We start from the raw sequence: 26,145 nt of genomic DNA on the forward strand, positions 1-26,145 counted from the left end.
TGGTGGCCGAAAAAAAGAAATTTAGATTTTTTCTAGGCCACCAAAAAATTCTTAACAAATAGGTTTCTAACGAGTGACTCGATGGGTTTTTGAATAATTCAAAAATATCAATTTTCCGCCAGTTAGGAAAACCTAAAGTTGATGGCCTAGAAAACCCAATTTTCAAGTTTTCTAGGCCACCACAATTTTTGAGGAATTTATATTTGTAATGCCTTTGGTACTTTGCAGAGTTCAAAATAACAATATTCCGCCGAGCTATAATGGTTTAAGTTAAGTTAAAGTTAAGTTAAAGTTGGTGGCCTTGAAATCCATATTTTTAGGTTTTCTAGGCCATGAAACAAAAAATTATGTGAAAATGTTGAATTAAATTCAAAGTAAACTATCTTTTTTTTTGATTTTTCAAAACTCAAGAATTTTTATTTTAAACAAAGGTTTGATATTTTGAAAATGATGACCTAGCTTTTTCTAGGCCATTCATCATCAATTGCAAATATCTGGTGAATTGGCGTAAAACTGTTAATTTTGAGTTTTCCAAAAAGCGACTTAAAATCATTATCTTCACTCCTATTACAGTCTGGTGGTCTAGAAACTTACAGTTTTAACGTTCTAGGCCACCAACTTCAAAGTGTCACAGTTCTGAAATTTGTAGCTCAAAACAAGACTAATAATCGATAAAATCAATATACAATCCATTTTTAAAATCACTTCGAATTTGCTCTCGATTCTGGTTGAATGTATCCTCCAAGCCGGTGATTTTTTGCTTGTAGTAGCTGCATGAGTTCTGAAATATTGATTATTTTGAAAACTAGAAAATATGAAAAAAAAAATTGTCAACAAACATTTTGTTAGTTCACTAATTTTTGATAACTTGCGAAACCGCAGAGATACAACGAGTTGAACTTTTTTTTTTTTTTTTGAAAATTAATTTTTTAAAGTCATCAACTTTAAACGTTCACAACTTTGCAGATTTACTAATTAGAAAAAAGTTACAAACTAACAATTCGTAATAAATTTTATGCTTAACAACTTGTCAGTTGACATATGTTTCCCCCCCCCCCCCCCATCCCCCAACAAAGCCTTTAACCCAAACCCACCGAAAAAGACAAAATCATCACATTCATATTCCCATTCAAACCATCAATTATTCCATTGAGCCGATTGAGTTGCTCTACAACTGACATTTCCTCCAGCTAAAAAAAGAATTGAAATCATGTTTTTGTAAAAATATAACTTCAGCTTACAACTAGGTCATCAGCCTCTTCGTGGTCACTGGGGTCGCACATCTCCCCAAGCTCGGTGGTCTCCAGGAGCCCCCTGGAGTGAAGCAGGTTTCGTGCTGGAAATTGATGAGTTTTCAGTTAAATAATTTTTAAAATAATTGATTTTCTGTCAAGATTTGAGGCTTGGAAGTTGATTGCCTAGAATACCTTTTCCTAGGCCATGCAACTTTTTTCGATACAACCTACTTAGATATATTTTTTTTAAGTTGGCAGTCTAAATTATTAAGCGTAAATAAATTCATTAGGATTTTAAATTGGTGGCCTAGCTTTTTCTAGGCCGCCAGTTTGAAACTGTAATAACCTGGCATGCTCAACATTTTTGAGTTAAATTGTATTTTTTTGGTTTTCTAGGCCATCCATTTCAAAGTTTTTTTAAAAATTTATTATTATAAAGAAACTATCATTTTACAGTAAAATTGCCTATCAATTACATATTGAGTGATATTTTTAATGGCCTAGAAATCCGGCAAAATTTGGTTTTCTAGGCCATCTACTTCAAAAAAATTGCGGCAACTTCTGCTGGCCTACAAATTTAGATCGCAAGTTTCTAGGTCACATGTCCTAAACACAGAAAAACAGAAAAGTAGCCTATTAATCAAAATAAACGATCTTTCAGTCCAAAACACAAGGCGGTCGGTTCCAGTTTTGTGTACCTCTGAAAATTGGAAAAATGTTGTTTTCAAAAACAAAAAAAATGTTTTTTACCAGAGAACAGGTTGTAATTTTATGGATTTTCTGATTAAAAAAGGACAAAAACAGAGTCAAACTCAGTAACAAAATTTCAATGAATTTGATCTAGGGAGAGCTGAGACGACCGCGCGGCTCCTGTGATAAATTCAACGGCTTACACACCAAGCTTCAACCGTAAGCTCTGAGGTTTTCTCCTTCTGCTTAAAATATCAGGCTTTGTTGGAATTATATGGTGAATACTTTTTTAAAAACTTTTTTTCCTACTGTAACATATATGTAATTCAGCTCCCACACGTCCCAGAAATTTGAAATTTTTGCAGCCCGTCAAAGTCCTATAATATACTATAATCTGCTGCTCACCATTCATCACAATAGTTTTATATTCTTGCGGAAATTCTTGCAAAAGTCGTGACACATCATCTCGATAAAGTACATAAATGTCCGAAAAACCAACTGATTGTAGCGAACAACACCGCCGCGTGCCTAATAAGTTGCCCTTAACATATACTATCGATAGTTCTCCAAATGTCGCTCCCTCCGTCAGTTCTCCCATTTCCTCTCCGGTATCATCGTCGATCACCCGTAATTTGCCCTTTTTCACGATAAACAACTCCTTGGCTTTCTCGTTTTTTCGGCAGAGATAGTCGTTTGGAGAGAAGACTTGTTGCTTGACAAGTAGGACTACTTCATGCATGAATCGGGATTCACATAATGCGAAGATTTGAATATTTTGAAGAGTTTCCATGTGGAGGTTTGCAGCTATGTTTGCTTGGAGACGTGGTGGGAGAAGTGAGAGGATTCCCTGAAAAAAAATGTCTCAAGAGGATTCCCTGAAAAAAAATGTCTCAAAATCTCTAAAACAAGCTCTGAAATTTTCCGCCTGCTAGGTATCTTGGAAGTCGAGTTATGAACTTTTTAAATTTTGACAAACGAGTTTTCTGGCAAACGGCTAAAACGGATAATTTGCCAAAAATGACGGCAAATTGTGGTTTTGCTTATTTTTCAGATAAATTTCAGAATTTCAATTTTAATCGGCAAAATTGTACGCATCCAATGAATGTTCCTACATCTATTTTGAAAAGTAAGCAAATTCTATGAAAATATCTAAAGAAACCCGGGAAAAGTTTCATAAAGGCACAGTTTCCGTCTTATTTAAAAATCCCTCTAAAAATTTCCGGCAAACGGCAAATTGCCGGAATTAAGAATTTCCGGCAATTTGATCTCTCCGACAACAAGAGTACCGTGACGCGGCCGCGCTGCACGAAACATTTTTAAAGAAAACTAAATTTTTAAATTTCAAACTAAATTTATAAATTTTTTAGGTAGTTTGCAGTGAAGTCTAAAAGTTTCAGAGCTTTGCAAGCACTATGTTATAAATGTTTGAATTCAAGTTATAAATGTTTGAAATTTTCAGCTGGACCGCGATTTTTTTCAGCGTCAAATTCGTATTCAGCTCACCGAGAGCTTTCAAATGACCCCCATATCGACTAAGTTCCGGAAATTCTGGGTCCCGCCGCGAAAATTGGGTCCCGCCACGAAGGGTACTGTAGTTTTCGCGGCGGGACCCAAAATTGGAGGAACCTAGCCGATATGGGGGTCATTTTGAAGCTCTCGGTGAGCTGAGTTCAAAAATATAAAAATTTCAGTAAAAATTTGAAAATTGCCAAAAAAAAAATTTTTTTAATTCAATTTCTATTTAAAATAATTTTTTCAGAGTTTTTTAAAACTTCAGCGTCAAATTCGTATTCAGCTCACCAAGAGCTTTCAAATGATGATAATAGTGGCAACAAAATCCTTCACGTAAATTGTGCATAAATGTTGAGAAAAAAATTTAAACCGCAACGCGATCAAAACATAAATATATTATATCTCATCTTTATATGGTCGTAGAGTCTTGAAATTTATTGTATGTGAACGAAAAGATTTTTGCACCGAACTCCAAAAAATACCTCTTCATCGTCCAATTGATTATGTGCCATCAAGTACATAAAACAACTTAGTGCCCGTTCCTGAATAGCCGAGTTTACTTCTCTGTAATTTTTTATTCAGAAACTGATTTTTTTTTGCAATAAAAAACACCTATATTTCATATAAAATTTGATTCCATCCATCATTTGCCGAAATTCATTGACAGTTTGACTCATCTGTGTGACCACACTTCCGACGCCTGAAATTTCAGATTTCGGTGAATTTTTGTGTTGTGTTGGCAACCAACTTCCAATAATTGTGGCAAACACTAACACTCCAATCAAAGTATCGAAAACTTCCAGAGAGTTCTGTGAGCTTGTGGATGGCCATGGTTGTTGCCCGCAGGTTGTGATGGTTAGTGCTGACCAGTAGATAGACATACTGTACTCACGGGAAAAGTTTCCAGTCGTCCAGCGGTAGTGTCTGGAATTTTCAATTTTCAGGTATTTTCAAATAGGAGTGTAGTGTGCGAGCCGAATGCTCAAATTTCAGAGCTTTAGGACCACTTTGAACCAAGATAAACAATCTCAAAGTTTTTAGCATGCGACGCGGTCGCGTCGCGGTCCAAGCGCAAATTTCAATTGCTCACATCTTAGTTCAGAGTGGAGCTAGTGTTTTGAAAGTTGGCGAAAAAATTCAACTATAGCTTCTCTACTGATTGATAAAAATAATTTTCATTTTGGCTGACAGCGAAAAATTTCAACTTTTCAAAGAAATGTCAATTTCTTCAAAATTTTGCTTGAAGTTTTTTTTCCCTCTTTTAAAATTTTTATTATTCTTATTACTAGGTTTTCAAAGTGTTAACAGCGCGTTGCGGTTGCGTCGCGGTCCACTTGCAAAATGGCATTGCTTATAACTTGGCTCAGAGTGGTGCTAATGCTCTGAAACTTTCAGAGCATACTCGGAATGTAATGATGTTTAAAACAAAATGGTAAATTGCACCAAATTCCCGAAAAAGCTCACTTATCCTTCCAATATTCCGCCATCTCTTTTTTATAAGAGTCTCTGACGTCATCAAGGTCCAAAGTGTGATCAATATCTTCTCCAAACCAGCAATTTTCATCGTAGTATGCCTGAATGTTTTAGTGAACATTTACAAAAATTGAGGTTACTGTAGCCCGAAAAATACGCAAACAGCGGGTACCGTAACCCAAAAACAACGAAATTTTACGAAATTTCGAGCTAGAGCTCTAACATTTGGAAGTGAGTGGTGGAAAATGATGGAAAGTTAGAATTTTGTGTTTAAGTGAATAAAAATGGCTGGAAGCTCAAATTTCGTATTAAAAATCTTATCCAAGCAATTTGTAACTTCTAAACTCACCTGACAAGTTGGGAAAACTGGTTCAAAAACTTTATAATATGAAAATCCGAATTCCGTCTGTGACTCTTCAGTGATTCCCTCGTAAAGCGAAAAAAGAAAGTACAAGCATGCATTCCAATGAAATAATACAATACATGACACTGCCAGAAGAATGATTTTAAATGCGCGTGGGAATGTTGTCTGTTGTTGTGTCCGTTGCACAAAATCCATTAGTCGGATTACTGAAATTTTTAAAATTTCGAATTCAAGGCAGAAAAATGAGCCAGTGGAGTTTTTCCATGACCATTTAGGATATACATCAAATTTTTCCGGGCTACTGTCGGCCGAAAAGTACGCAAACACCGAATTTGATTTTTTTTTTCATGGTAGACAATTCAAAGTTTTTGTTTCGGTACAAACAATAGCGGGGAATTCACATTTAAAAGGGGAAAAGTGCTAGAAAATGTTTAATAATTTTTTTGAGATGTTTAAAATATGCAACTTTCCAACAAAAAAATTCAATCAGTGAGTTGTATTTTTCATTGAGGGTTTTTTTTCGAATTCTCTATAAAAACCGTTTTTTAGCTCAAATTTTAAATTTTTTGAGTTACTGTAGTTCCAATAGTACGCAAACACCGAACTCTACGCGATTTTGAGCTTGAACTCTAAAAATTCAGCTGGATACGTAGAACATGTCCAGAAGTTTGATTTCAATAATTAAAATCCATATAAAATTTTTGAAAGTCCTGAAAATTGAGAAAAAAAGGATTTAAAAAGGATCCCTCCAAAAATTGCACAGAAGTAAGAACAATAAATTCTGAACTTCCTGTCATTTTTGCATTTCTGAATTTCAAAGCTGTTGCTCAGTTTTTTAGAATTTCAGGTTACTGTAGCCTCAAAAGTACGCAAACACCGTCTACCGTAACCCGGGAACACTGAATTTAAAATAATTTCGAAAAACAGCTCTGAAAGCTCAGCTGATTCGATTTAAAAAAATGGCAAGGGTTTTGAATTTTTTATCCAATTAAAAAAAACTCAAAAAAAGAACAAAAATATTCTGATACCTTTAACAATCCTGATCGTACGGACAAGTGACATAGAATCGTCGAAGAAAAGCAAAAAATCCAATGGTAACAGGCAGAAAATGTCATTTGCCACTTTCAGTTTTTGGAAAAAGTAGTTTTTTCGAAGTTTCTTCGTGTTTTTGACCTCTTCGCCTTCATGTAGGTATGCTGAAATTTCCTTTTTTTTCAAAAATTAGTATTCTATATTTAAAAATAAGGTTTTGACCACTTTTTCTATAGGATCTATAGCTTAAAATCTGAAAATTCGGGTTACTGTAGCTTCGATAGTACCCAGACATTGACTACCGTAACCCAATACATACAGCGAATTTTACGCAATTTTAGGCTAGAGTACAGAATATTGACGAGAAAATTAAAATTTGATACTGAAATTATTAGCGGAATTTTTTTGAAATTCGAAAATTCTAATTGGTGAAATCAAGTTGCATTATCAATTTTGAACTTTCTGTAGCTCCCTTTTGCGTAAAATCGGATGTATTGGGTTACTGTAGTCAGTGTTTTCGTACTTTTGAGTCTACAGTAACCCAACAGTTTTCACTTTCAAGCTTTAACTTTAAAGCTTTGAAGCTAGGAGTTAATAATGCCGGGGGAATTTGTTTTATTTTCCAATTAAGAAATTAATTTATAAATCATTTACTATATATAAAGCGCGTGTCCTTCTGTCCCTATGTAGTTTGATCTCTGATCAGAGCAACGAAATTTTGGGAAACCTTATGCTAAATGCTAAATGCGCAGCAGACATCGATCGAGGTCCGCGATAGACACCGTATATCTAATGTGTTTTCTCAAAAAAGTCGGGGGCCGCGCCGTAGGTGCGGTCCACGGCTGGTTAAAAATAATACGGAAAAAAAACTCACTCAACCTTGATTGCACAAAAATATCGACAATAAATACCATATCAAACATCACATTCAAAAATATCCAATTCCAAAAATATTGAGTTTTTATGTCGGCAAATATGAAAATAACCATTGCAAACATATTGTACATTACTCCAAAAGACACGAAAAATGACCAAATGTAATAGTATTTTGAGTTGAATGGCACGTAGAAGTACAGTAGTCGGCTGAACAATTATTTTAGAAATTTTGGAAATTGTTTTAACCCAAACCCAAAGTTTTCAAAGCTCTAGCACAAAAAGGCGTAAAATTCTGTCTTTCTGGGTTTCGTTAGTCTGTGTTTGCGTACTTTTTGGACTACAGTAACCCAAAAAATCGAATCAAACATTTTTGCCACTTTTCCTTTTTAAATTTGAATTCTGCACTATTTTTTGCTTGTAAACCCAAAAATTTCAACTGTCTACCTTGAAATTGCGTCAATTTCGGTGTTTGCGTACTTTTGGTGCTACAGTAACCCAGAAGTTTTAATTTTTTTTTAACTTTGGGCTAAGCACCCAGTAAAAAGTTTGCCAGGGGTAGTTTTTTTTTGTCGTGAATTTGAATTTTTTAATGAAAAATTTAAGAAAAATATCAACTTACTGAAAAGAATCGTGCAAAATATCCTTGCAAATAGTCCATCCCGATGGGTAAATGTCAAATGATTCCAACTCTTCATCTTCTAAATATTTTTCAACAACCTGGAATCAAAATTTAAAATTTGGAATAATTCAGGCCCCGCCCTTTTTATACTTCATACTGCGAAATATCAATATCCAGGAGACTTTCCGAGTCGGAAACCTCTGCAGACGACATGTAAATCGATAATTTTTTTGAAAAGAAAATGAGAAATATGAGGGTATTCAGGTAAGGAAAATCCAAATCCGGGTGGCGACGGAGGGGGATAATCTACCTATTCATAGGGATAAGATTTGTGGAGAAGAGGAGAGAGCTCAGAGTGGGCTCAAAAATAGTGAAAAGCTATTTGACGCTTTAAATTTTAAGTTAACCATGGCTGAATTTCAGGAAAAAAACTTATTATTAGTCGTGTCCCGCTGCAAAAACCTAAACAGTTAAAAATCTAATTTTGATATCATTCAGGACAATGCTGGCTTCAAATTGAAAATGTTGGGCCTTGTCACGACACACATATCTCGCTACAGTAACCTTCGTGGTAAGACCCAATTTTTTTAATATGAATCAAAGTAGGTCATGATTATACTGAAATTCAGGTTCTCGACGACCTGAAAAAGGCGGCTAAAAATTTAAAAATCTGGAAAAAAAATTATAGAAGAAAAACTGCGTTTAAAGTTTATTACATGAATTGGGAAAAAATTGAAAAAAATGCATTAATTCACAAAACCTTTCCCAATTGAATTTCGTACAACCAGTCGAATCCCAATTTTGGACGAATCCCAACATAAACACTGCACCAGGCGTCCTCAACCAAGAATACACTGGCATTCAGATGGGTGTTCGGATCGTTGTAATCGACCTGCAAGTTATTCGTTACGAGACCCAAATGACCGGGTACTGTACTGATAGTGAGACTGTAGGGGTGCAATAAGAAAAGATACAGTACGGTACGGTAGGGGTACGCAACAGGGCTTGGAATTTTTCGGTTTTTTTTTTTGGTTTTTCGAAAGTTTCAGTTTTTTGTTTTTTTATATTTTTTGGTTTTTTAAAAACTTCAATTTTTTGTTTTTTTTTTTTTTTTGGTCCAAAATTTTTTTTTGGTCCCAGCCCTGGTACTCAAGGGGTACGGTAGAGATACAGTAGGAATATGGTTCACAGAATTTGCCCAACTTGGAGTACAGTAATCGCCCAATCTAGTTGAGTGGTTTTTTGAATATCCTGAGCCACAACTGACGGTTGATTTGATTTAAGCGCAGATTCGATGACCTGCAAAAGGTAGATCAAAAAATTTTGGATTTGAGTAGAATTTCGAAACTTTGAAACTTTATGGAATATCAAATGTGCACTGGTTTTCAAATTTTTTTTAACTGGGAACTATACAAGAAATACTTTTTTTTCAATTTTAATTTTTCAAATTTTGGCAAAACTCCAATCTGGAATAGGTCAGCTAAAGGTATACCTTATAAGACCGAAATATTCAAATTTTTTAAATGAAAATATTTTTACCATATTCTGCAAAGTTTCATTCAAACAAATTGCGAAGCAGTACACTACTCCAGTATTATTGTTCACACATCCATTCTGGGAGCCCAAGTTTTCTGAAAATGAGTGCTCCACTGATTCGGGAGCCAATACTTCACTTCCCAAGTCGATATGATATGCAACGTGGGCAGTTTTTTGATCGTGGTTACCCTGAAAACAAGTTGATTGCCCCTTAAAGTTTAAAGGCGCATACACTACCTCTATGCAAAAACTTGTCCCATTTGTTGGATGACCTGCAGTTGCGTACTCGAGAATGCCAGTGCCATTTGTGCTGAGCCAACTTGGCGGCGCTGAGGACAGGACACATTTTCCTGGAAACAAAAATCGAATTTCGTGGCGAGACCTAACAATGTGAATTTTTTCAAATTGGTAGCAAAGTAGTCAAGTTTATATTCAAAGTTAGGTAAGCTCTCATTGAGAGCAATTGGAGTCCCGCCACGAAAACCATTTTAATTTCGTGCCGGGACCCAAAAATTATTTATGCTTTTGATCAACTTTTTAAATATACCTATATTTCCACTTGTTTGGACTGCAAAACTAAGAATAATTGTTAAATATAGACGCAAATATGCGAAATTTGCCATTTTCAGACAATCCGGAAAATTATATGATACAGTGAAAGTAACTGACGATGAAAAAAAAAATTAGTGATAAGGGTTTCTGTTATCAGTGAGCTAATTTCAATTAACACTGATCATAGAACAGAGTAGGAACTCTTATGCTAATGGTAAAAGTAAAAAGTTTTACAAAAAATTGAAAATTTTTGGGTCCCCCATCGAGAATTGCTATAGTTTTTGTGGCGATGAAAAATAGAATTTTAAAAAAACCAGAAAATTTTATTTTTCGGAAACATTTTTCAATTTAGCTCTTTTTTTCAAAAAATAAAAAATGTCAATTTTTTATTTAGGATTTATTTATTTTTTCAGTTTTTGAAATATTTTTCTATGAGATACCAGCCGATGACCGCGCCTCCGGCACCACAACAATTCCAGAATTTTCACGAATTTTCTCGAATTTTCCAGAAGTTTCTAGAACATTCCAGAACTTTCTCGAATTTTTCAGAAGCTTCTAGAAAATTCCAGAATTTTTTTTCGATTTTTCCAGAAGGTTCTAGAACATTCCAGAATTTTCTCGAATTTTTCAGAAGGTTCTAGAGCTTTCCAGAATTTTCCAGAAGGTTCTGGAACATTCCAAAAGTTTCCCGAAGTTTCCAATTTCCCTTCCAAAGACGGAAAGTCAATTTTTCCAAACTACAGTAATCCTATAGTACTCCTACAGTACCTCTACAGTACTACTACAGTACCCCGACCATATCCTACCACTAACCCCAAACCTATATCTCTTCAAAAGACAAAAACTCAATTTTTCCTAAACTACAGTAATCCTACAGTACTCTTACAGTACCTCTTCAGTACTACTACAGTACCCCGACCATATCCCACCACTAACCCAAAACCTATATCTCTTCAAAAGACAAAAACTCAATTTTTCCTAAACTACAGTAATCCTACAGTACTCCTACAGTACCTCTACAGTACAACTACAGTACCCCGAACATATCCCACCACTAACCCCAAACTAATATCCCTCCAACAGCCGAAAACGCCTTGCCTTTGTAAGCTATGACGTCACAGACTACAAACTACGGAACAAACGGAATTATTTTTTTATATATAGGTAATGATAACATAACATATTCATTTACAGAAATTTTTTGGAAATTCTCGATAATTCTCATTTTTAAATACACTTTTTCATCAAATTCTCCTTCAAACACACGCCTCCAACGCCCCTACACCCACTACACCTGCCTCCCACTAGTTGCCATGACAACCGCGCTCCACTGAGAAATGCCGATTTTTCTCCCATTTCCTGACTCAAACATTCAGTTTTCGAATAAAAATGCTCACTTGGAGCACATCAGCCACGTCATCAAAGCCAACACTTCGTGGAAAAATTCCAAATTCGAAGGCAGCTGAGGAGTTTCTGGATTCATGGGATAACGCGGTTTTCGATGGGAAAAGTACTGGTGGTGGGTGGCTTTTTTTTTGAAAATAGTAATGTATATTTTAAAATAATGCAAAATGGAAAAAGTAGCTATAAAATGTTGAAGTTTTTTTTGAAAAGGTTTTTTTGGAAATTTTCTAAATCTTGATAATTAAAATGTTTTTTTTTTATTTTCCGCGTTACTAGCTACAAAATATATAAAAAGTATGACTAAGTTTGCTTGAGTTACAAAAAAAATTATATTCCCAAAATTTTGAAATGTTCAAAAACTTAAGAAAATTCGAAAACTTTGGAGAACTTCCGCAAATTTTAAATTCGAAAAAATGCAAAAATATTCACTAAGAATATCTTATAAAAAATGTTTGCAAATTGTTTTTTAAATATTCCGAAAATGCGAAAAATCAGAAAAAAAACTATAAAGTTTCATACAATTCAAAAAATAAAAAAAAGAGCAAAATTGAAATATTTTCCAAAATTCCAAAAAAAAAAAAACAAGAATACAAACCTTCAAAAAATTATACTCAACTTAAAGCCCCTGACAGGCTGAATTCGAACATTAAATTAAATTTCATTTAAATTCTAAAATTTCCAAATTCAGACCCCGAATTGGACCGAGAAGCATCACTATGGAGGGACAAATTTCCTCATTTAAGGATTACCGGATCCCGTTTTGAATCTCAGAAAGTGACGGTAATAAGAATTTTTACTGAAAACTGGAAATCCTAAATTTTCAGCACCCCATCCCAGTTGACAGCTTGAGCTTTCAAAAATCAATAATTCAACACTCCAAGTCTGCAAACGCAATTCGGGAAAAACTACCAAAAATTGATAACTTCAAGAAAAAATGAATTAATTTTTCAGAAATTTTTTTATTTTAAAAAACTTTTTTTTCCATTTTGTAGGGCATATTTTAAATTATAGATCTGCCGAAAAAGTTGGTAGAATTGAACTATCACCCGATATATATTTGTTGCCTATTCTCTAAAAATTTTCTCCTTTCACTTCTGTTTCCCCTTTTTCCATATACATTTTCTGAAAAGTGCACCATGTTTTCTAATTTCTTCTTCGGCTTCATCTCTTCCTCTCCTCATTCGATTCATTTCAAAACGGAACCGGAAAACCCCGCAACCACCGCTTTTTAATTAGCCAACGGAATTAGTGAGCAGCCTTCGCGGAGTGGGGATTACGTGCTCATTTGAAAAATTGATGACGTGGCAATCTGGAAAAAAAGTATACTGGAAATTGTTTTCATGTTTTTCAAGTTAAAAGAGGAGACAAAAACATTAGGCTTATGGAAGAGAAGAAATGACTTAATTTTTTTGATCTTTGCAGTTGTAAAGTGTAAAGATCCGACGAACGAAGTAAAAAATTATTCAGAGCCTTCCAAAAAGTTTTTGAAACGTTTTGAGATTGATTTTTATTATTACTGAAATTTTTAGAAAGTTCGTGGAAACTTCTGGAATGATTCGAAGTGGAAATGGAATGGCTTCAAAAGTTTTCAAAAAGTTCGGGACATTTATGAATATTTCCAGAAAGGTATAAAAAGTCCTGAAATCTCTGAAATTTTCTGGAACTTCCTTCATACGTTTGGAAATTCCCTAAGTATTTTTAAGGCTTTGAGAAAGTTATAGGAATTTCTGGGACTATTGGAAAGTCTTGGCAATTTCTTAATCTAACCTTCTATTAATTTAAACTTCTAAGACTTTCCAATAATTTTCAGAAAACTCCAGGCGTTTCTAGAACTCCAAAAAAAATTTTCAGAAAACTCCAGGCGTTTGGCAAGGTGCTTAGAATATTTCAAACATCTTCAAAAGCTTCTCACTATCCAGAAAATGCCAAAAATTTTCAAGTTTTTAAAGTTTTTCCCGAAATGCCAGCATTTTCCAAAAGCCTAGACAACTATATATAATTTCTCAAAGCATTAAAAAAAGTTCAGAAAGTTTCAAAACTTATAGAGAAAGTTCCAGAAAACTTAAGCATTTACAGGGAAATACACATAAATGTCTGGAACTTTTACGAAAATTCTGGAGCTTTCCTAATAAAAAATATTAAGCGGTTCCAGAACTTTCCAGGATTTTCTACACTTTCCACAAACTTTCTGAATGAAAATTTAGAAAATTGCCGGTTTGCCGATTTGCCGGAATTGTTTATTTTTGGCAAATTGTCGGTTTACCAATTGGCTGGAAATTTGTATTTTCTGCAAATTGCCGATTAGCCGATTTGCCGGAAATTTTTATTTTCGGCAAATTGCCGGTTTACCAATTTACCAGAAATTTTCAACTTCGACAATTTGCCGGTTTGCCAATTTGCCGGATATCAATTTGCCAGAAGTATCTAGAGGTTTTTTTAATGACGGAAACACTTGAAAAGGACACTTTTTGAAATTTTTTTCACAATTTTCAAAAATTGTCGGCAATTGCCGTTTTTTCGGCAAATTGGCAAACCCTCTATTTGCCGATTCGCCAAAGTTGCCGGAAACTTTCATTTTCGGCAAAATCGATTTACCGCTTGCCCACCGCCCTGATTCGAACTATATTTGAAAATTGGCAAAACTTCGACACTTGTCAGTCTACCTGAAAACCTTTTTTCCCTAAAAATTGGTATTTATTTACACAAAAATACCCTAATATTTGAATTAATTTCACGTGTCTCATTACTATTCCATTCTCGTAATACCAACAAAAAATTCCCGGAATAGAAGGAATTTATATGAAAGGTATAATAAGATTCATGTCTTAGTAACTAATACACCACTAGCTTAACCTAGGTGGCACATGATGTATGGGTTAATAATGCCATCATATAGACTAATACCTTCTCTATATAGGATGCTTTAAAGGGGGAGTAGAGTTTGTGGGGAAATATATGTTTCTGACTCTAATTGTGCTCCTGATACCGAATATCGATGTGAAAAAAATTAAAAAAATTTCCCTGATTTTATATTAATTTTTAAAATCCATTGGATGCCTATATGTGAAATTTCAAACGCAAGATTTTCCCGCCAGAGACGCCCCGCCCACGAAACCGTGCCGCACGTGTGGGTTTACGAGATTCATTTTTTCCTTCTATTTTTATTTAATTTTATGCCGATTTTTTCCATTTTTTCGCTGTTTTATATCGAAAATGTTGTTATTTAGCGTTAATTTATGCATTTTTATTGATAAAAATCAACAATATTCCATGTAAAGTTCCATTTTCAGCACAAAATCGACGGAAAACAAAGAAAATTACGGCGACACGACGTTTCTAGGAAAAGTGAGCATTTCATTTAAAAAGCATTTTCAAAAAACAATTTAAAAGTGAAAAGCATTCCGTTCGCTAAAAAATTAGGCCTAAAACATCTTTAAAAAATCAACAGTTTGTCGATTTAGTATTTAAAACTTCAATTTTTGTTTTTTTTGTTATTGTTTTTTCCCAGAAATGTGATTTTTTATAAATTTTATTGAAAATAAATAGTTTTATAATATATTTATTGGGTTTTTATAAAAAACAATAGTATTACACACGGAATAATGATAAATTTATTGTCCATGGTTGCTTCCACCTCGTTTCGCGTCGATTTTGTGCTGAAAATGGAACTTTAATGGAATTTTGTTGATTTTTATCAATAAAAAGGCATAAATTAACGCCAAATAACAACATTTTCGATATAAAACAGCGAAAAAATGGAAAAAATCGGCATAAAATTAAATAAAAATAGAAGGAAAAAATGAATCTCGTAAACCCACACGTGCGGCACGGTTTCGTGGGCGGGGCGTCTCTGGCGGGAAAATCTTGCGTTTGAAATTTCACATATAGGCATCCAATGGATTTGCGGATTTTAAAAATTAATATAAAATCAGGGAAATTTTTTTAATTTTTTTCACATCGATATTCGGTATCAGGAGCACAATTAGAGTCAGAAACATACATTTCCCCACAAACTCTTCTCCCCCTTTAAGTTGCCCAGTCATTTAATAACTTGTCTCCTGAATTAATTGCTTTACTTTCTTCTTCTTCATTTTCAGATTATTTTTTCTCAGAATCACTTTTCACTCATTTCTTACTCGTCGGACAGGTTTTGAATAGAACCTCATCATTTTCAAGTGAGCCTAACGAATTTTTTCTCTCTTTTTTTTGTCGAAAATTCACGTCCCATAACGCTTGCGACCAAAAAAATGATGCCCTCAAGGGCTCGGAATGCATTTCTTTTGCCCAATTTTTTGTTACATTTTTCCTATCTTTTTGGTGGAATCTTTTGGAGTTCCGTGTTTCGAACTATCTCCTTCTATTTGTGAAAAATCACACGAAATTCCACTGGGAGTTCGGGACATAAAGCTTTTAGACTTCCGGCTGTTTTTTGATGGGATTGTCATGTTTTGAAAACAACAAATTTTGATATTAGACTTAGGTTTAGGATTAGGTTTAGGCATAGACTTAGGCTCAGGCTTAGACTTAGGCTTAGGCTTAGGCTCAGGCTCAGGCGTAGGCTTAGGCTTAGGCTTAGGTGTAGGCCCAGGCTTAGGCTTAGGCTTAGGCTTAGGCTTAAGCTTTGGCGTAGGCCTAGGCTTAGGCTTAGGCATACCTGGCTGGACTAAATTTTTGACGAAGGTTTTTTTTTAATTTGTAAACGTCGGGTTTCGCACGTAATTTTAGTTTTTAAGCGTTTATTTTTTTGCAGAAAATTAAAGTTTTTTGGTAAGAAAAATCTGGCCGTAATTTTAACGCTTCGGATTTTTACAAAAAAAACTGGCAAATTGATACTTTTTGACTGATGTTTCAAAAATCCGAAAAAAAAGTTCTTGGCTACTAATTTGAATTTTGGTTTTTTCGTTCGAAATTAACATTTTTTGATCGAATGGAAATTCTAATTTTTTGATCTGGAAACTGGAAGATTGGAAATATTGAATTTTGGTAAATATTTTTAAATATTAAAAAAAAATTGAATTCATTTTCAAATTTGTGTAAGTTTAGACTAGAAATCGAAAATTTATGGCATCCACTGGGAATTTAGATATGTTTATGGCATTTTTGAACTAAAAACATGGCATTTTTGAACTAAAAACATAAGTTCAAAATAGGTTACCGCTTTTTTTTCGAAAAATTCAAAAAATTTAGTGTTTTTTGCTAATTGTAAAACTGAAAGTTTTTCAACTAAAAAATAAAGTTTTCGAATTTTCTTTTTAAAAAAATTTCAAAAATTTAAATTTCCCGCCACATGATCTACGTGGATTCTCAAAGAATTTCCACCACTCAATCATACGAAAACTAATTATTCCCATTTTGGGAGTACTTATTTGAGTAGCTGGGTGGAGGAGGTGTGTGTGTTATTTATAAAAAGACAAACTCGGGGTACTCGTACCCAAATCCAATTTGATATTTTTCCCCGGAAATTTTTTTTCATTTTTTTGGAGTTGATTGGTAAATAAACCAAAAGTCAACTTGCAACAAATCATAATTTTTAGTTTAAAATTTTAAAAAAAATTGAGATACTTGAAATTCTAAATTTTAGAGGATTTTCGAATTTTAACAGGAAGCTAAAAATGCATGAATTTTTTTTTTCAAAAAATTGCGAAATTGAATTTTTATGTAGGAAATTCTTGAGCAGTTCCATATTTTTTTTGATAATTAAACAAAAAACTTTGTTTTTTTTAGCGGAAACCAAAAAAAATTAAAAAATTTCACAAAAAATCGTTTGAAAAATTATTCTAGCTGAATTTTTTCCGGAATTTTTTTTCCAAATTTATAAAGCTGAAAATAAGTATTCAGAAATTTTTTTTTTTTTCATGCAAATTCCCCCATTTTTATATTAATAGATCATTCAAATCAATCGGATATTCAAAGTCTGCACTTGATATCATCCTTTTTTTTTAATCATGACATTTTGTGAAATAGAATATCAAAATCAAAAAAAAACTATTTGAAAGCTTAATCTCATGTATAGAAAAAATGTAATAATTTATCATACAAATCACACTTTTTTTTGGATTTGCTTCTATTCAGGTTTATGATGATGAGTATAGGTAGATCTGAGTATATAGTTGCTGTTTTTGGCATTAGAATCATTTTCAAAAAAATAATCCAGAAAATTAGTTGCTGGCATGCGAAAAGAAAATTCAAATTTTCAACCAATTCTCGAATGTTTCTTTTAACGGAACGTGCCTCGCAACTAAAATTCTGAAAAATCAAAATTTGAATTTGGCGCCAAAATTTTTGAAATTTTTTTTTACTTGCGCCAAAACAAAACTGGAAAAAAAATTAAAAATAGTCTTTTAAAAGTTCGCGCCAAAAACAACTCGGGAAATTAAAATTTGAGTTTCCCGCTGAATCTCTAATTTTCTGAAAATGTAACTTTTTGAATTAGTAATATACCCCATAGAAAAAATAAATTTTAAAAATTGTAAACTCGAATTTCCAGTGTAATTTTTTTGTTTGGAAATTTATATTTTAATCGCTTTTTTTTCGCACCAAAAAATATTTGAACTTCAATTTTTATTTTCAGCCAAAACACAGAAACGTAATGTTTTCATTAATTCAGAAAACACTTTGAATAAATATTGAATGTCAAATTTAATAATAAGATCATGCTCTATATAAATACCCTATAATTTAATACGCCGTATCACAAAATACCTAGCACTTGGCAACCATGATAAACACTACTTTGAGAGAATTCATCTTTTCCGCGTTTCTTTTGAAATTGATCCATTATACAATTTTAAGATGGTTTTTTTTTTGCCTGAAATTTAAAAATTCAAATTTTTAAGATATTATTTTTTTTCTTGGGTTTGGTGTGAATTTTTGTGAATTTATAATTAGTTTTGTCATGGTTTTCCTGGAAAACCAACAAAAAAAACAATTCACTATTTTTATTCTATTAGTTAAAATTTGCGAAAACTGAATTTTTGAAATTTTTTCAATTTTTTTTGGCGGGAAATTTTCAATTTTAATAATATAATTCTGGCGGGAATTTATACATTTTAAAATAATTCATTTTGGAAGGAAATTTAAATTTTTTTAAATATTCAATTTTGGCGGGAAACTTTAAATTTTGAATATTTAATTTTGGTGGGAAGTTTTATATTTAGATTTAACTTTTTTGAATTTTATGTTAGGCGGGTATATTTGGATTTTTATAAAAAAATTTTGGCGGGAATTTGAAAAATTTCAAATATCAATTTAGCTGCAATTCTGTAATTTTTCAAAAACTAGTTTTTGTAGAAAAAAAAACAAAAAAAAAATTTTACTTCCTCGGGAAAATTTGAACTTCAAAAAAAAACCATATATTTTCGGCGGGAAATTCAAAAAGCTCATTTTCAAAGATCCGTTTCCTTTTTTATTATCGAATTCCTCCGAGGTTTTTTCTCAATTCAAAACAAGTCCACAACACACACACACGAGAAAAGTCTCAAAACATTTTTTTTCTGAAATCCGATTTCCTGAATAGAAATGTGGGCGTGGTCTGTAAATAAATCAGAAGAACGTTGAAATGTATCAAAATACTTGTTAGACTTTTAGTCTCCTCTCCCTTTTTCTCTGAGCATCCTTCTCTGTTTGGCTCCGCCCATTTTTGTGCTCTTCCTCAAGAAAATATGTGCTCTCATTCATTTCTTTCTCTGATTTTCTGATTTTTTTGCTTTTAAAAATCTAAATTTTTCAAAAAATTTATATAAAATTTTATTTTGTCATTTTCTACCCCTGCTTTGAAATTTTTCAGAGCTATATATCAAAATCGCGTAAAGTTCGGTGTTTGCGTATTTTTGGGGCTACAGTAACCGGAAAAACTCGAACTCACTGGAAACTCAAAATTCTGAATTTCCAATTCTGTGTTTGCGTACTTTTGAGGCTACAGTAATTCGAAAACTAAACCTCATGAATAGAATATTTTAATAGATAATTTGACTTTGATAAGTGGAAGTTACAAAAATTAGTTTTATGTTTTTTTTTTTTGGAAATTTTTTTTGAGCTTTGACTCTCAGAAAAAGCGCCTAAGCATAATTTTCTGTGAAAAATTCATTTTTAATAATGAAATTTTGCAGAATGGAAGCTCTCAACCGATTTTCCCAGGAGGAAAAGGACATTCTCCGCCGCAGTTGGAAGGTTCTGGACAAGAATCTGAACCACACCGCCTATAACATTTTTGAGATGATTTTCAATCAAAGCCCCGATACCAGACAAGTATGTGTCTTTTATTTAAAATTCAGAGCCTGACGCCTGCCTCCAACCGGCGCACCTCACGCCGGCCTCCTCGCGGCCGACACTTTTCAAGTTCCGCGCCATACTATACAGAAAGCGCGGCGCGTGCCAGGCAGAGATCGCCGCAAGGCAGGCGCCTACATTGAAAGCCTGATTTAACTGAAAACATATAAAACTTTCAGCTTTTCCCATTTATGAAGTTCAACACAGGAGGAAGATCTAAGGAAATCGAGTTTCACGCACTAAGATTTATGCAGGTACGTGTCAAGTTATTCAGACTTTATGCTAATGTGCTCCGGATATGCGTAGTTAATCTATGAAGTTGAATACTAATAGCTTTTTCATTATGAAAATCAAATATCTTGCGAAATTTCACTTTTTAAGCAACGTTTAAGGGTAAATGCTCCAATATTCATATTTTCTAAGGTTACTGTAGCCCCAAAAGTACGCAAACACCAACTACAGTAGCCTAATGCATCATATTCGAGCCAGAGCTCTGAAATTCTAAATTAGGTGTGGAAAAACTCAAGAAATTTGAATTTTATAGTAATTCATAGGAAAAAGCTTAAATTTCCAAAATTTCAGGGTTACTGTAGCTCGAAAAGTACGCAGATACCGCAATTTTGAGCTAAAGCCTTTAAAAATTAGGGTTAAATGTAAAAAATTGCAAGAAGACTGAATTTGAATGAAAATTTGATTTTTCACACTTCTAAGTTTTTCATTTTTGGGCAAAAGTTACAGGGGATTTTAGCTAAATTTCAACAATTTTTGATTACTGTAGTCCCAAAAGTACGCAAATAACAACTACAGTAACCCAATCTACCAAAACTTACCCGATTTGAAAGAATAGCTCTGAATATTCAGACTTATAAGAGAAATCGGCAAATATTTGCTTTTTCTCAAAAAAAGTTCAAACACTAAATATCATTGATAATCAAGTTATCAAATTATGATGACCTCACTATCAAAACTGCATATTTTAGGTGTTGGAATCAGTGGTCAAAACTTTGGATAATCCGGAAACGCTTAATCCACTTTGCGACAACTTGGGGAGGTGAGAGCAGTTTCCAAAAATTAAATAACAAACTTGAAATCGGAGTTTGCAGGGTACATGGTAGATTGAGTGAATCACGAGGCTTCCGAACTCACCACTGGGGCGTTTTCATCGAATGCACACTTTTTCATTTTCGCAAGGTTTTGGGGCAGGTAGGTGGGACTCTGTAAATTGACATTGAAGCGCGTAAATCCATACAGCAATTTTCTTTTGTAAAATCTTGCAAATTTATTCCGTAAATCGGCATGAGCCTGCGTAAATACACATTTTTTTAAAGTAAATTGGCATAGGTTTCCGTAAATCCACAAATGTCTCCGTAAATCGACACGGGTCTTGTAAATCTACATTACCGCCCGTAAATACACATTGATCTTCGTAAATCGACATTAGCTGTTGTAATGTTCTTTTCTGGCAAATGCAAAACCTTAGTTCTAATTTTCATAGTTTGTTTACTGATATTTACAAATAAAACACGTTTCCCTATTCCTTACCACATTTATTCAATAATTTATGTGATATTTGAACACTTCGTAAAGGGCAACGGAAATGTGCTGCAGAACTTTATCAATAAATGACGCGAAAGCATATGTCACCGTAAAGCTACAAAAAATTCTGAAAATCGTAAATCTACAAGGAATCCCGTAAATCCACACTGTCTCCGTATATCCCGATTTGGCCACGTAATTTTATAAATAAATATTAATTAAATAAATAAATATTAATTAATTAAATAAATAAATATTAATTAATTAAATAAATAAATATTAATTAAATAAAAAAATATTAATTAAATAAATAAATAAATATTAATTAAATAAAAAAATATTAATTAAATAAATAAATAAATATTAATTAAATAAATAAATATTAATTAAATAAATAAATAAATATTAATTAAATAAATAAATAAATATTAATTTTTGGAAATTGTAAAAGGGTCCAGGAATTCCACATTACGTTTCGTAAATACACATTAAACCCTGTAAATCCACACTACATCCCTTAAATCAACTTTTGGCAGCGTAAACCTACACTAGTTACCGTAAATCTACACTAGACCCCGTAAATCCATAAGTATTCCAGGACACGTATTTCCATCGTATGGACGCTCTTGATAAGGTGATAATCAACTGGCGAATCATCATCCGACTCCTAATCAAACAAATGAAACGTGGCTTCAACACGGACATCAAGAACCGCCAAGCATCTCGTGAGCTCGAGGAGAGCAACAAAGCCTCGACGAGCAGTTCACCGATCAGTCAGGAGTCATGCAGTCTTGGTACGGGTCTTAGAAAGAATTCGAGGCAGTTGATGTTTTTAGCTGTGCCGGGAGCCGCCGCTGCGACAATGTCACAGTCATTGACACTGCCGGCTATCAATAATAACAACTATCGCAAGGGAAGTGATAGTCGGTGTGAGTTTTTGAGAGTTTTTGAAGGGTGTATAACTGGAAGGGGACAAGAGATGGAAAAAAGTTGTGTACTACAAAATTGTAGAGAATTTTTTGGGCTCTATTTCATTTGTTGACTATTTTTTTGTAACTTTAACTCCTGTAAAGTTATTGATACTTTAAACTGATAGGTTGGGAGAGGGGTAGCTTCTCCTATCTTTAAACGTTTGTAACTCTACCGAGAGTGAATATACAGAAAAGCAAACAACTATCAAAATGTAGCCCGCAAAATTCTCTACATTTCATACGTTAATACCTTTTTTGTAGCATTACTTTCTATGAAGTTGTAGGCATTTCAAACTAACCGGGAGAGGCATACGTACCTTTAAACGCCTGTAACTCCGGTCAAACTTAATTTAGAAAAAAAAATTGCAAATGTAGCCCGTGAAGTGCTCTACATTTCATAAGTTAACAGCTTTTCACCATCTCCCTTGCCTACTGAGATATGACCTATTTCCAGTATCAACCGTCTCCGCACTGTCCGCCACCTCAGTCTCCCCCGCAATCGAGCGTGCTCCGTCGACCGGCTTGCTCCGTCCACTTAAAGAATTTGCAAGACGCCGTTTTATAAATCATTTTTGAAAATCATTTTGTAATCGCTTAATTAGCTTCTTTTGAATTCGATGTATCTCGACTTCTTTTCTTTATGGCTACCCATTTGAATAAATTTTAAAATAAATTTTAACCACTTGAGAATAATTTTATTTAATGTTTCGCGAAAAAGCCGAGGAAGGGACAGGGGAAATTCAAATAATTATAAATTAAAATTAATATAATGAGGGTGCATGAGTGATGAGGGGGCGAGATGAACAACTTAGAGAGTTTGAAGGGACATAGAGGAAGAACAAATTTGAAAAAAAACATGAAATTAACTATTCATCGGTGGCTTTTGCGACAATGCATGTTTGCTGTTGGCTTCCGTCGGCACAGTAGTCGGTCGAGGAGCTTGCGAAATCGTGATCTCCTTCGATGCAGGTGACGAGGTATCTGAAAATTTTGAATTTCGGGTTGAAGAGCTTAAATATACACATTTATTTTTTTTGAAAAATTAAAAAATATGAATTTTAAGCAAAGTTATAACGATTTGAAGCTGGTGGCCTAGAAAACCAAATATATGGGATTCTAGACCACCACACTTTAAAAACTTTTTTTTAAACAGGCTTGTTATACAAATCGACATGCTTTTTAAATATTGAAAAATATCAATTTTGAGCAAAGTTATGAAGATTTGAAGTTAGTGGCCTAGAAAACCAGATAATTTAATTCCTAGGCCATGAAAAATTAAAAATTATGTAACCCGAAAATAAGCAAGCTTGTGTTTTAAATCAACTATATTGTATAAAATTCAAAAATATTGACTTATAACCAAGTTATGACAATGTTAAGTTGGTGGCCTAGAAACGCAAAACTTTGGAGTTCTAGGCCACCAAAATTTAAACGACCTAGAATCAAATATTTCAAATTTAGTTATGTTTGTTTAATTCAATTATTGCGCAAGTTTTAATGTTTTAAGTTCGTGGCCTTATTTTGGATTTCTAGGCCACCAGCTTTAGGTTATAAATGGGCGGCCTAGAAAACTAAAAATTGTTAGGCCATCTTACCTGACTCCAGCGTATTTCTCCTTGAGGCTGGCGACGATGTTGTCTCGGGACTCGGATGTGGTGGTGCGGACTCCCTGCAAAACCGGGATTATCTCAAGACTGATAAGAGCTATCAAAATGTTGTCAACTGATAAATTGTAGAAAATTTTACAGAGTACAATTTTGTAGTTAGCAAATTTTTGCTATTTTTTTGTTTCGAAAGAGTTATGATCCTTTAAAGTCTTTTTTTGCGATAAGATTTTCGAGAAAATTCACTTTCAACACCGTGACCGAGCTTACTTTTTTGGCGGGGTCTCAATAGAAAAACCTGCTAACTTACATTCAAAATGATCTTTCTGAGCTCTGGATCAGTGCATTTTGAGTCTTCACTGGCAGCTCTCTTCTTTCTTCCTCCACATCCACATCCTCCGCCGCATGGTGGTGGTGGTGGTGGTGGAAGCTTCAATGTTGGGACGTTGAAGGAGATGACGGAGCATCCGAGGGTCGGAAGGCATCCTCCACCTCCTCCGCCCCCGCATCCACCTCCACATCCGCCTCCGCAGCCCCCGCCGCCTCCGCCTCCCGGGAAGAGGAACGCTTGTGTCGAGACGACGATTAACGAGACAACTACCAGAACTCTCTGCAAAATTTGTAATTTCCGACGTTATTTGAGGTTGTTAATGAAAAATTCAAATTCGCAATTCCAGTACGAAAATCCTATCAAATTTCGTATTTTAACAATTTATTTGAAAATCTTGAATTCAGCTCGCTGAGACCTTTTATTTGGGTACCAGCCGTGGACCGCACCTTCGGCGCGGCCCCCGACTTCTGAGGCTGAAAACTAATTTTTCTGAAACTACCGTAATCCTACAGTATTCCTACCGTACCACTATTGTACCACTACAGTACCCCGACTATATCCCTACACTAACCCCAACTCACTATCCCCACAGAAGCCAAAACTTCACAGACTACAAAGACTACATAGACTACAAACTATGGACACACAGAATAAGCGCTTTATATATAGTAAATGATAGTCGCGACTAGGTTACAACAGTTTAAAAAATTATTACCCTTACCGCGAAACTCTCCGGGTTACTGTAATTTTTCGCTGCGGGACCCAATTTTTTAGAGATATCTTCTTCTAAGCATTATTATTCTCATATTAAGCTCTGGATTAGCTAAACTCAACATTTTAACTGAAAATTTAGAAAAAAAATCAGCTCCATTGGGTTCACGTGGTTTCAGAGTGTCTCATTTCGGCTTGATCTACGTAGATCTACAAAAAATGCGGGAGAAGAGACGCAGAGTTTTCAACTGATTTTGTATGGTTAAAAACGTGCTGACGTCACATATTTTTGAGCGAAAAATTCCCGCATTTTTTGTAGATCAAACCGTGATGAGTCAGTTTTGCACCACGTGTGGGTTACGGTAGGTGTTGTGGTATGAATAAGCTACAACACGTGGCGAGACCCAGGATCAACCTACAGTAACCCGTGGCGGGACCTAAATTTTTTATATAAAAAGGAATCATGATTGTCATGATTGAAGCTATTGGTGAGCTGAATTCGAATTTCTAACTCAAAATTTCAAAACCGTGTTATTGATGATTTTGGAGAGCAATAATTTATTTTCTATTTTCAGAATAAAAAAATAGTTTTGCGAAGAAAACCTACAGTAACCTCCGTAGTTTTCGTGGCAAGACTCAACGTTTCAAGTTAAAGGTTTCAAATTAAAACAATAAAAAAGGCAGTTCCTCACCATATCAGCTTCTATGAATCCTCAGCGTCTGTGGTGTCTTCTGTGACGACAAATAACAAATTGAAAATGGCATAAAACAAGTAAGATATCTTGTATTTATAAACCTCCCCCTAACCAGTTCCGTCTTCGAATCTACATATTCCAAATGACATCCACACCCGCCCCCCAAATCGAGTTTGAACATTTTCGGATTTCCTACTGTGTGACGGCGACCCGGCTTATCTCACCATTGATTGCATCAGAAGTAGTGACTAGTAAATGCCATTCTGAGACCGATGGAATGATGATGACAATATGTATGTACTATTGAATTAATTAGTGTTATGAGAATTGTTTGAGTATAAATCTATTGGTCCTTTAAAGCCTATTAGTAATAGATAAGCAACAATTTTTGTTCCAAAAACTTTTCAGACGCTTTAGAGTCGTTTTAATATCAAATCAAGAAGACGTTCTATTATACATCACACTTGCTTTGATTAACATCATAAGATAATGTAATTGAATACGAGTTGCCCAAACAAGATCCCCCTGATCTTTATATCGTCTCACAATCTCGACACTTTTCACTACACAATTTATATGTTTATGGGCTGGGGAATTTGTGATATTGCATGCCAATTAGTTTGCTTGAAGGTAGATGTTACTTAATCATAAAGGAATTGTATTTAAATCTATTAATTTTATGAAAATCAAATTAAGAAATGAAAAAAAAAATTAACGTACATAGTTTTAGCATAAT

General features: G+C 34.0%; 5 protein-coding genes and 2 non-coding genes across 10 annotated transcripts; 4 read left to right on the top strand and 3 right to left on the bottom strand.

Annotated features, from left to right (window-relative positions):
- Window positions 1-661: 661 nt before the first annotated feature.
- che-6 (Cyclic nucleotide-binding domain-containing protein) lies at window positions 662-8,014 on the bottom strand (the record flags this gene model as incomplete). Its single annotated transcript, NM_001356910.3, has 13 exons — window positions 662-781; window positions 1,095-1,190; window positions 1,242-1,336; window positions 2,331-2,772; window positions 3,920-4,001; window positions 4,050-4,137; window positions 4,186-4,361; window positions 4,902-5,011; window positions 5,260-5,480; window positions 6,303-6,470; window positions 7,181-7,389; window positions 7,802-7,899; window positions 7,952-8,014. 13 exons carry the CDS (start codon window positions 8,012-8,014, stop codon window positions 662-664), a joined length of 1,968 nt encoding a protein of 655 aa, NP_001343628.1.
- A 481-nt stretch (window positions 8,015-8,495) lies between these two features.
- On the bottom strand, window positions 8,496-10,018 carry C23H5.8. 4 transcript variants are annotated; one of them, NM_001307450.4, is made up of 5 exons: window positions 9,885-9,978; window positions 9,575-9,687; window positions 9,341-9,526; window positions 9,014-9,100; window positions 8,496-8,693 (listed from the first exon to the last, which is right to left on the bottom strand). In NM_001307450.4, exons 1-5 carry the CDS (start codon window positions 9,958-9,960, stop codon window positions 8,553-8,555), a joined length of 603 nt encoding a protein of 200 aa, NP_001294379.1. In that variant the 5' UTR covers window positions 9,961-9,978; the 3' UTR covers window positions 8,496-8,552. The 4 variants fall into 4 exon arrangements, with proteins under 4 accessions (NP_001294379.1, NP_001379710.1, NP_001122757.1 ...); NM_067762.8 differs by having other exon boundaries at window positions 8,500-8,693; window positions 9,005-9,100; window positions 9,885-9,972; NM_001392263.1 differs by having other exon boundaries at window positions 8,497-9,100; window positions 9,885-10,018.
- A 1,224-nt stretch (window positions 10,019-11,242) lies between these two features.
- Window positions 11,243-12,435, top strand: xbx-4 (DUF3719 domain-containing protein). Its single transcript, NM_067764.5, has 3 exons — window positions 11,243-11,408; window positions 11,982-12,073; window positions 12,118-12,435. Exons 1-3 carry the CDS (start codon window positions 11,279-11,281, stop codon window positions 12,229-12,231), a joined length of 336 nt encoding a protein of 111 aa, NP_500165.1. The 5' UTR covers window positions 11,243-11,278; the 3' UTR covers window positions 12,232-12,435.
- A 3,412-nt stretch (window positions 12,436-15,847) lies between these two features.
- On the top strand, window positions 15,848-15,943 carry C23H5.14. Its single transcript, NR_052950.1, has one exon. It is a non-coding gene; the product is annotated as an Unclassified non-coding RNA C23H5.14 (non-coding RNA).
- A 3,450-nt stretch (window positions 15,944-19,393) lies between these two features.
- glb-7 (Globin domain-containing protein) lies at window positions 19,394-22,751 on the top strand. Its single transcript, NM_067765.5, has 6 exons — window positions 19,394-19,540; window positions 19,741-19,815; window positions 20,542-20,612; window positions 20,665-20,764; window positions 21,696-22,026; window positions 22,523-22,751. The coding sequence occupies exons 1-6, from the start codon at window positions 19,403-19,405 to the stop codon at window positions 22,642-22,644; spliced, it is 837 nt and encodes a 278-aa protein (NP_500166.3). The 5' UTR covers window positions 19,394-19,402; the 3' UTR covers window positions 22,645-22,751.
- Window positions 22,742-25,467, bottom strand: grl-20 (Ground-like domain-containing protein). The gene is made up of 4 exons (NM_067766.6): window positions 25,407-25,467; window positions 23,983-24,282; window positions 23,664-23,737; window positions 22,742-23,049 (listed from the first exon to the last, which is right to left on the bottom strand). The coding sequence occupies exons 1-4, from the start codon at window positions 25,407-25,409 to the stop codon at window positions 22,935-22,937; spliced, it is 492 nt and encodes a 163-aa protein (NP_500167.1). The 5' UTR covers window positions 25,410-25,467; the 3' UTR covers window positions 22,742-22,934.
- Window positions 23,376-23,475, top strand: C23H5.13. The gene has a single exon (NR_052951.1). It is a non-coding gene; the product is annotated as an Unclassified non-coding RNA C23H5.13 (non-coding RNA).
- Window positions 25,468-26,145: the final 678 nt, after the last annotated feature.

This window comes from Caenorhabditis elegans, chromosome IV, assembly GCF_000002985.6.
Source record: "Caenorhabditis elegans chromosome IV".
NCBI classification, from domain to species: Eukaryota; Metazoa; Nematoda; class Chromadorea; order Rhabditida; family Rhabditidae; genus Caenorhabditis; species Caenorhabditis elegans.

Excerpts from the sequence above, each read along its gene's own strand:
- C23H5.8 (NM_067762.8), bottom strand. The coding sequence starts at position 9,960 with ATGGCAAATTTCGCATATTTGCGTCTATATTTAACAATTATTCTTAGT. Across the intron at positions 9,688-9,884 it reads CCAAACAAGTGGAAATATAG|GAAAATGTGTCCTGTCCTCA; the intron begins GTATATTTAAAA and ends TTTTGTTTCCAG. Across the intron at positions 9,101-9,340 it reads ATGAAACTTTGCAGAATATG|GTCATCGAATCTGCGCTTAA; the intron begins GTAAAAATATTT and ends TACCTTTTGCAG.
- xbx-4 (NM_067764.5), top strand. The coding sequence starts at position 11,279 with ATGCTCACTTGGAGCACATCAGCCACGTCATCAAAGCCAACACTTCGT. Across the intron at positions 11,409-11,981 it reads CGATGGGAAAAGTACTGGTG|ACCCCGAATTGGACCGAGAA; the intron begins GTGGGTGGCTTT and ends TTCCAAATTCAG. Across the intron at positions 12,074-12,117 it reads TTGAATCTCAGAAAGTGACG|CACCCCATCCCAGTTGACAG; the intron begins GTAATAAGAATT and ends CTAAATTTTCAG.
- glb-7 (NM_067765.5), top strand. The coding sequence starts at position 19,403 with ATGGAAGCTCTCAACCGATTTTCCCAGGAGGAAAAGGACATTCTCCGC. Across the intron at positions 19,541-19,740 it reads AAAGCCCCGATACCAGACAA|CTTTTCCCATTTATGAAGTT; the intron begins GTATGTGTCTTT and ends TAAAACTTTCAG. Across the intron at positions 19,816-20,541 it reads ACGCACTAAGATTTATGCAG|GTGTTGGAATCAGTGGTCAA; the intron begins GTACGTGTCAAG and ends TGCATATTTTAG.
- grl-20 (NM_067766.6), bottom strand. Across the intron at positions 23,738-23,982 it reads TCAGAAAGATCATTTTGAAT|GGAGTCCGCACCACCACATC; the intron begins GTAAGTTAGCAG and ends CCGGTTTTGCAG. Across the intron at positions 23,050-23,663 it reads GAGAAATACGCTGGAGTCAG|ATACCTCGTCACCTGCATCG; the intron begins GTAAGATGGCCT and ends CAAAATTTTCAG.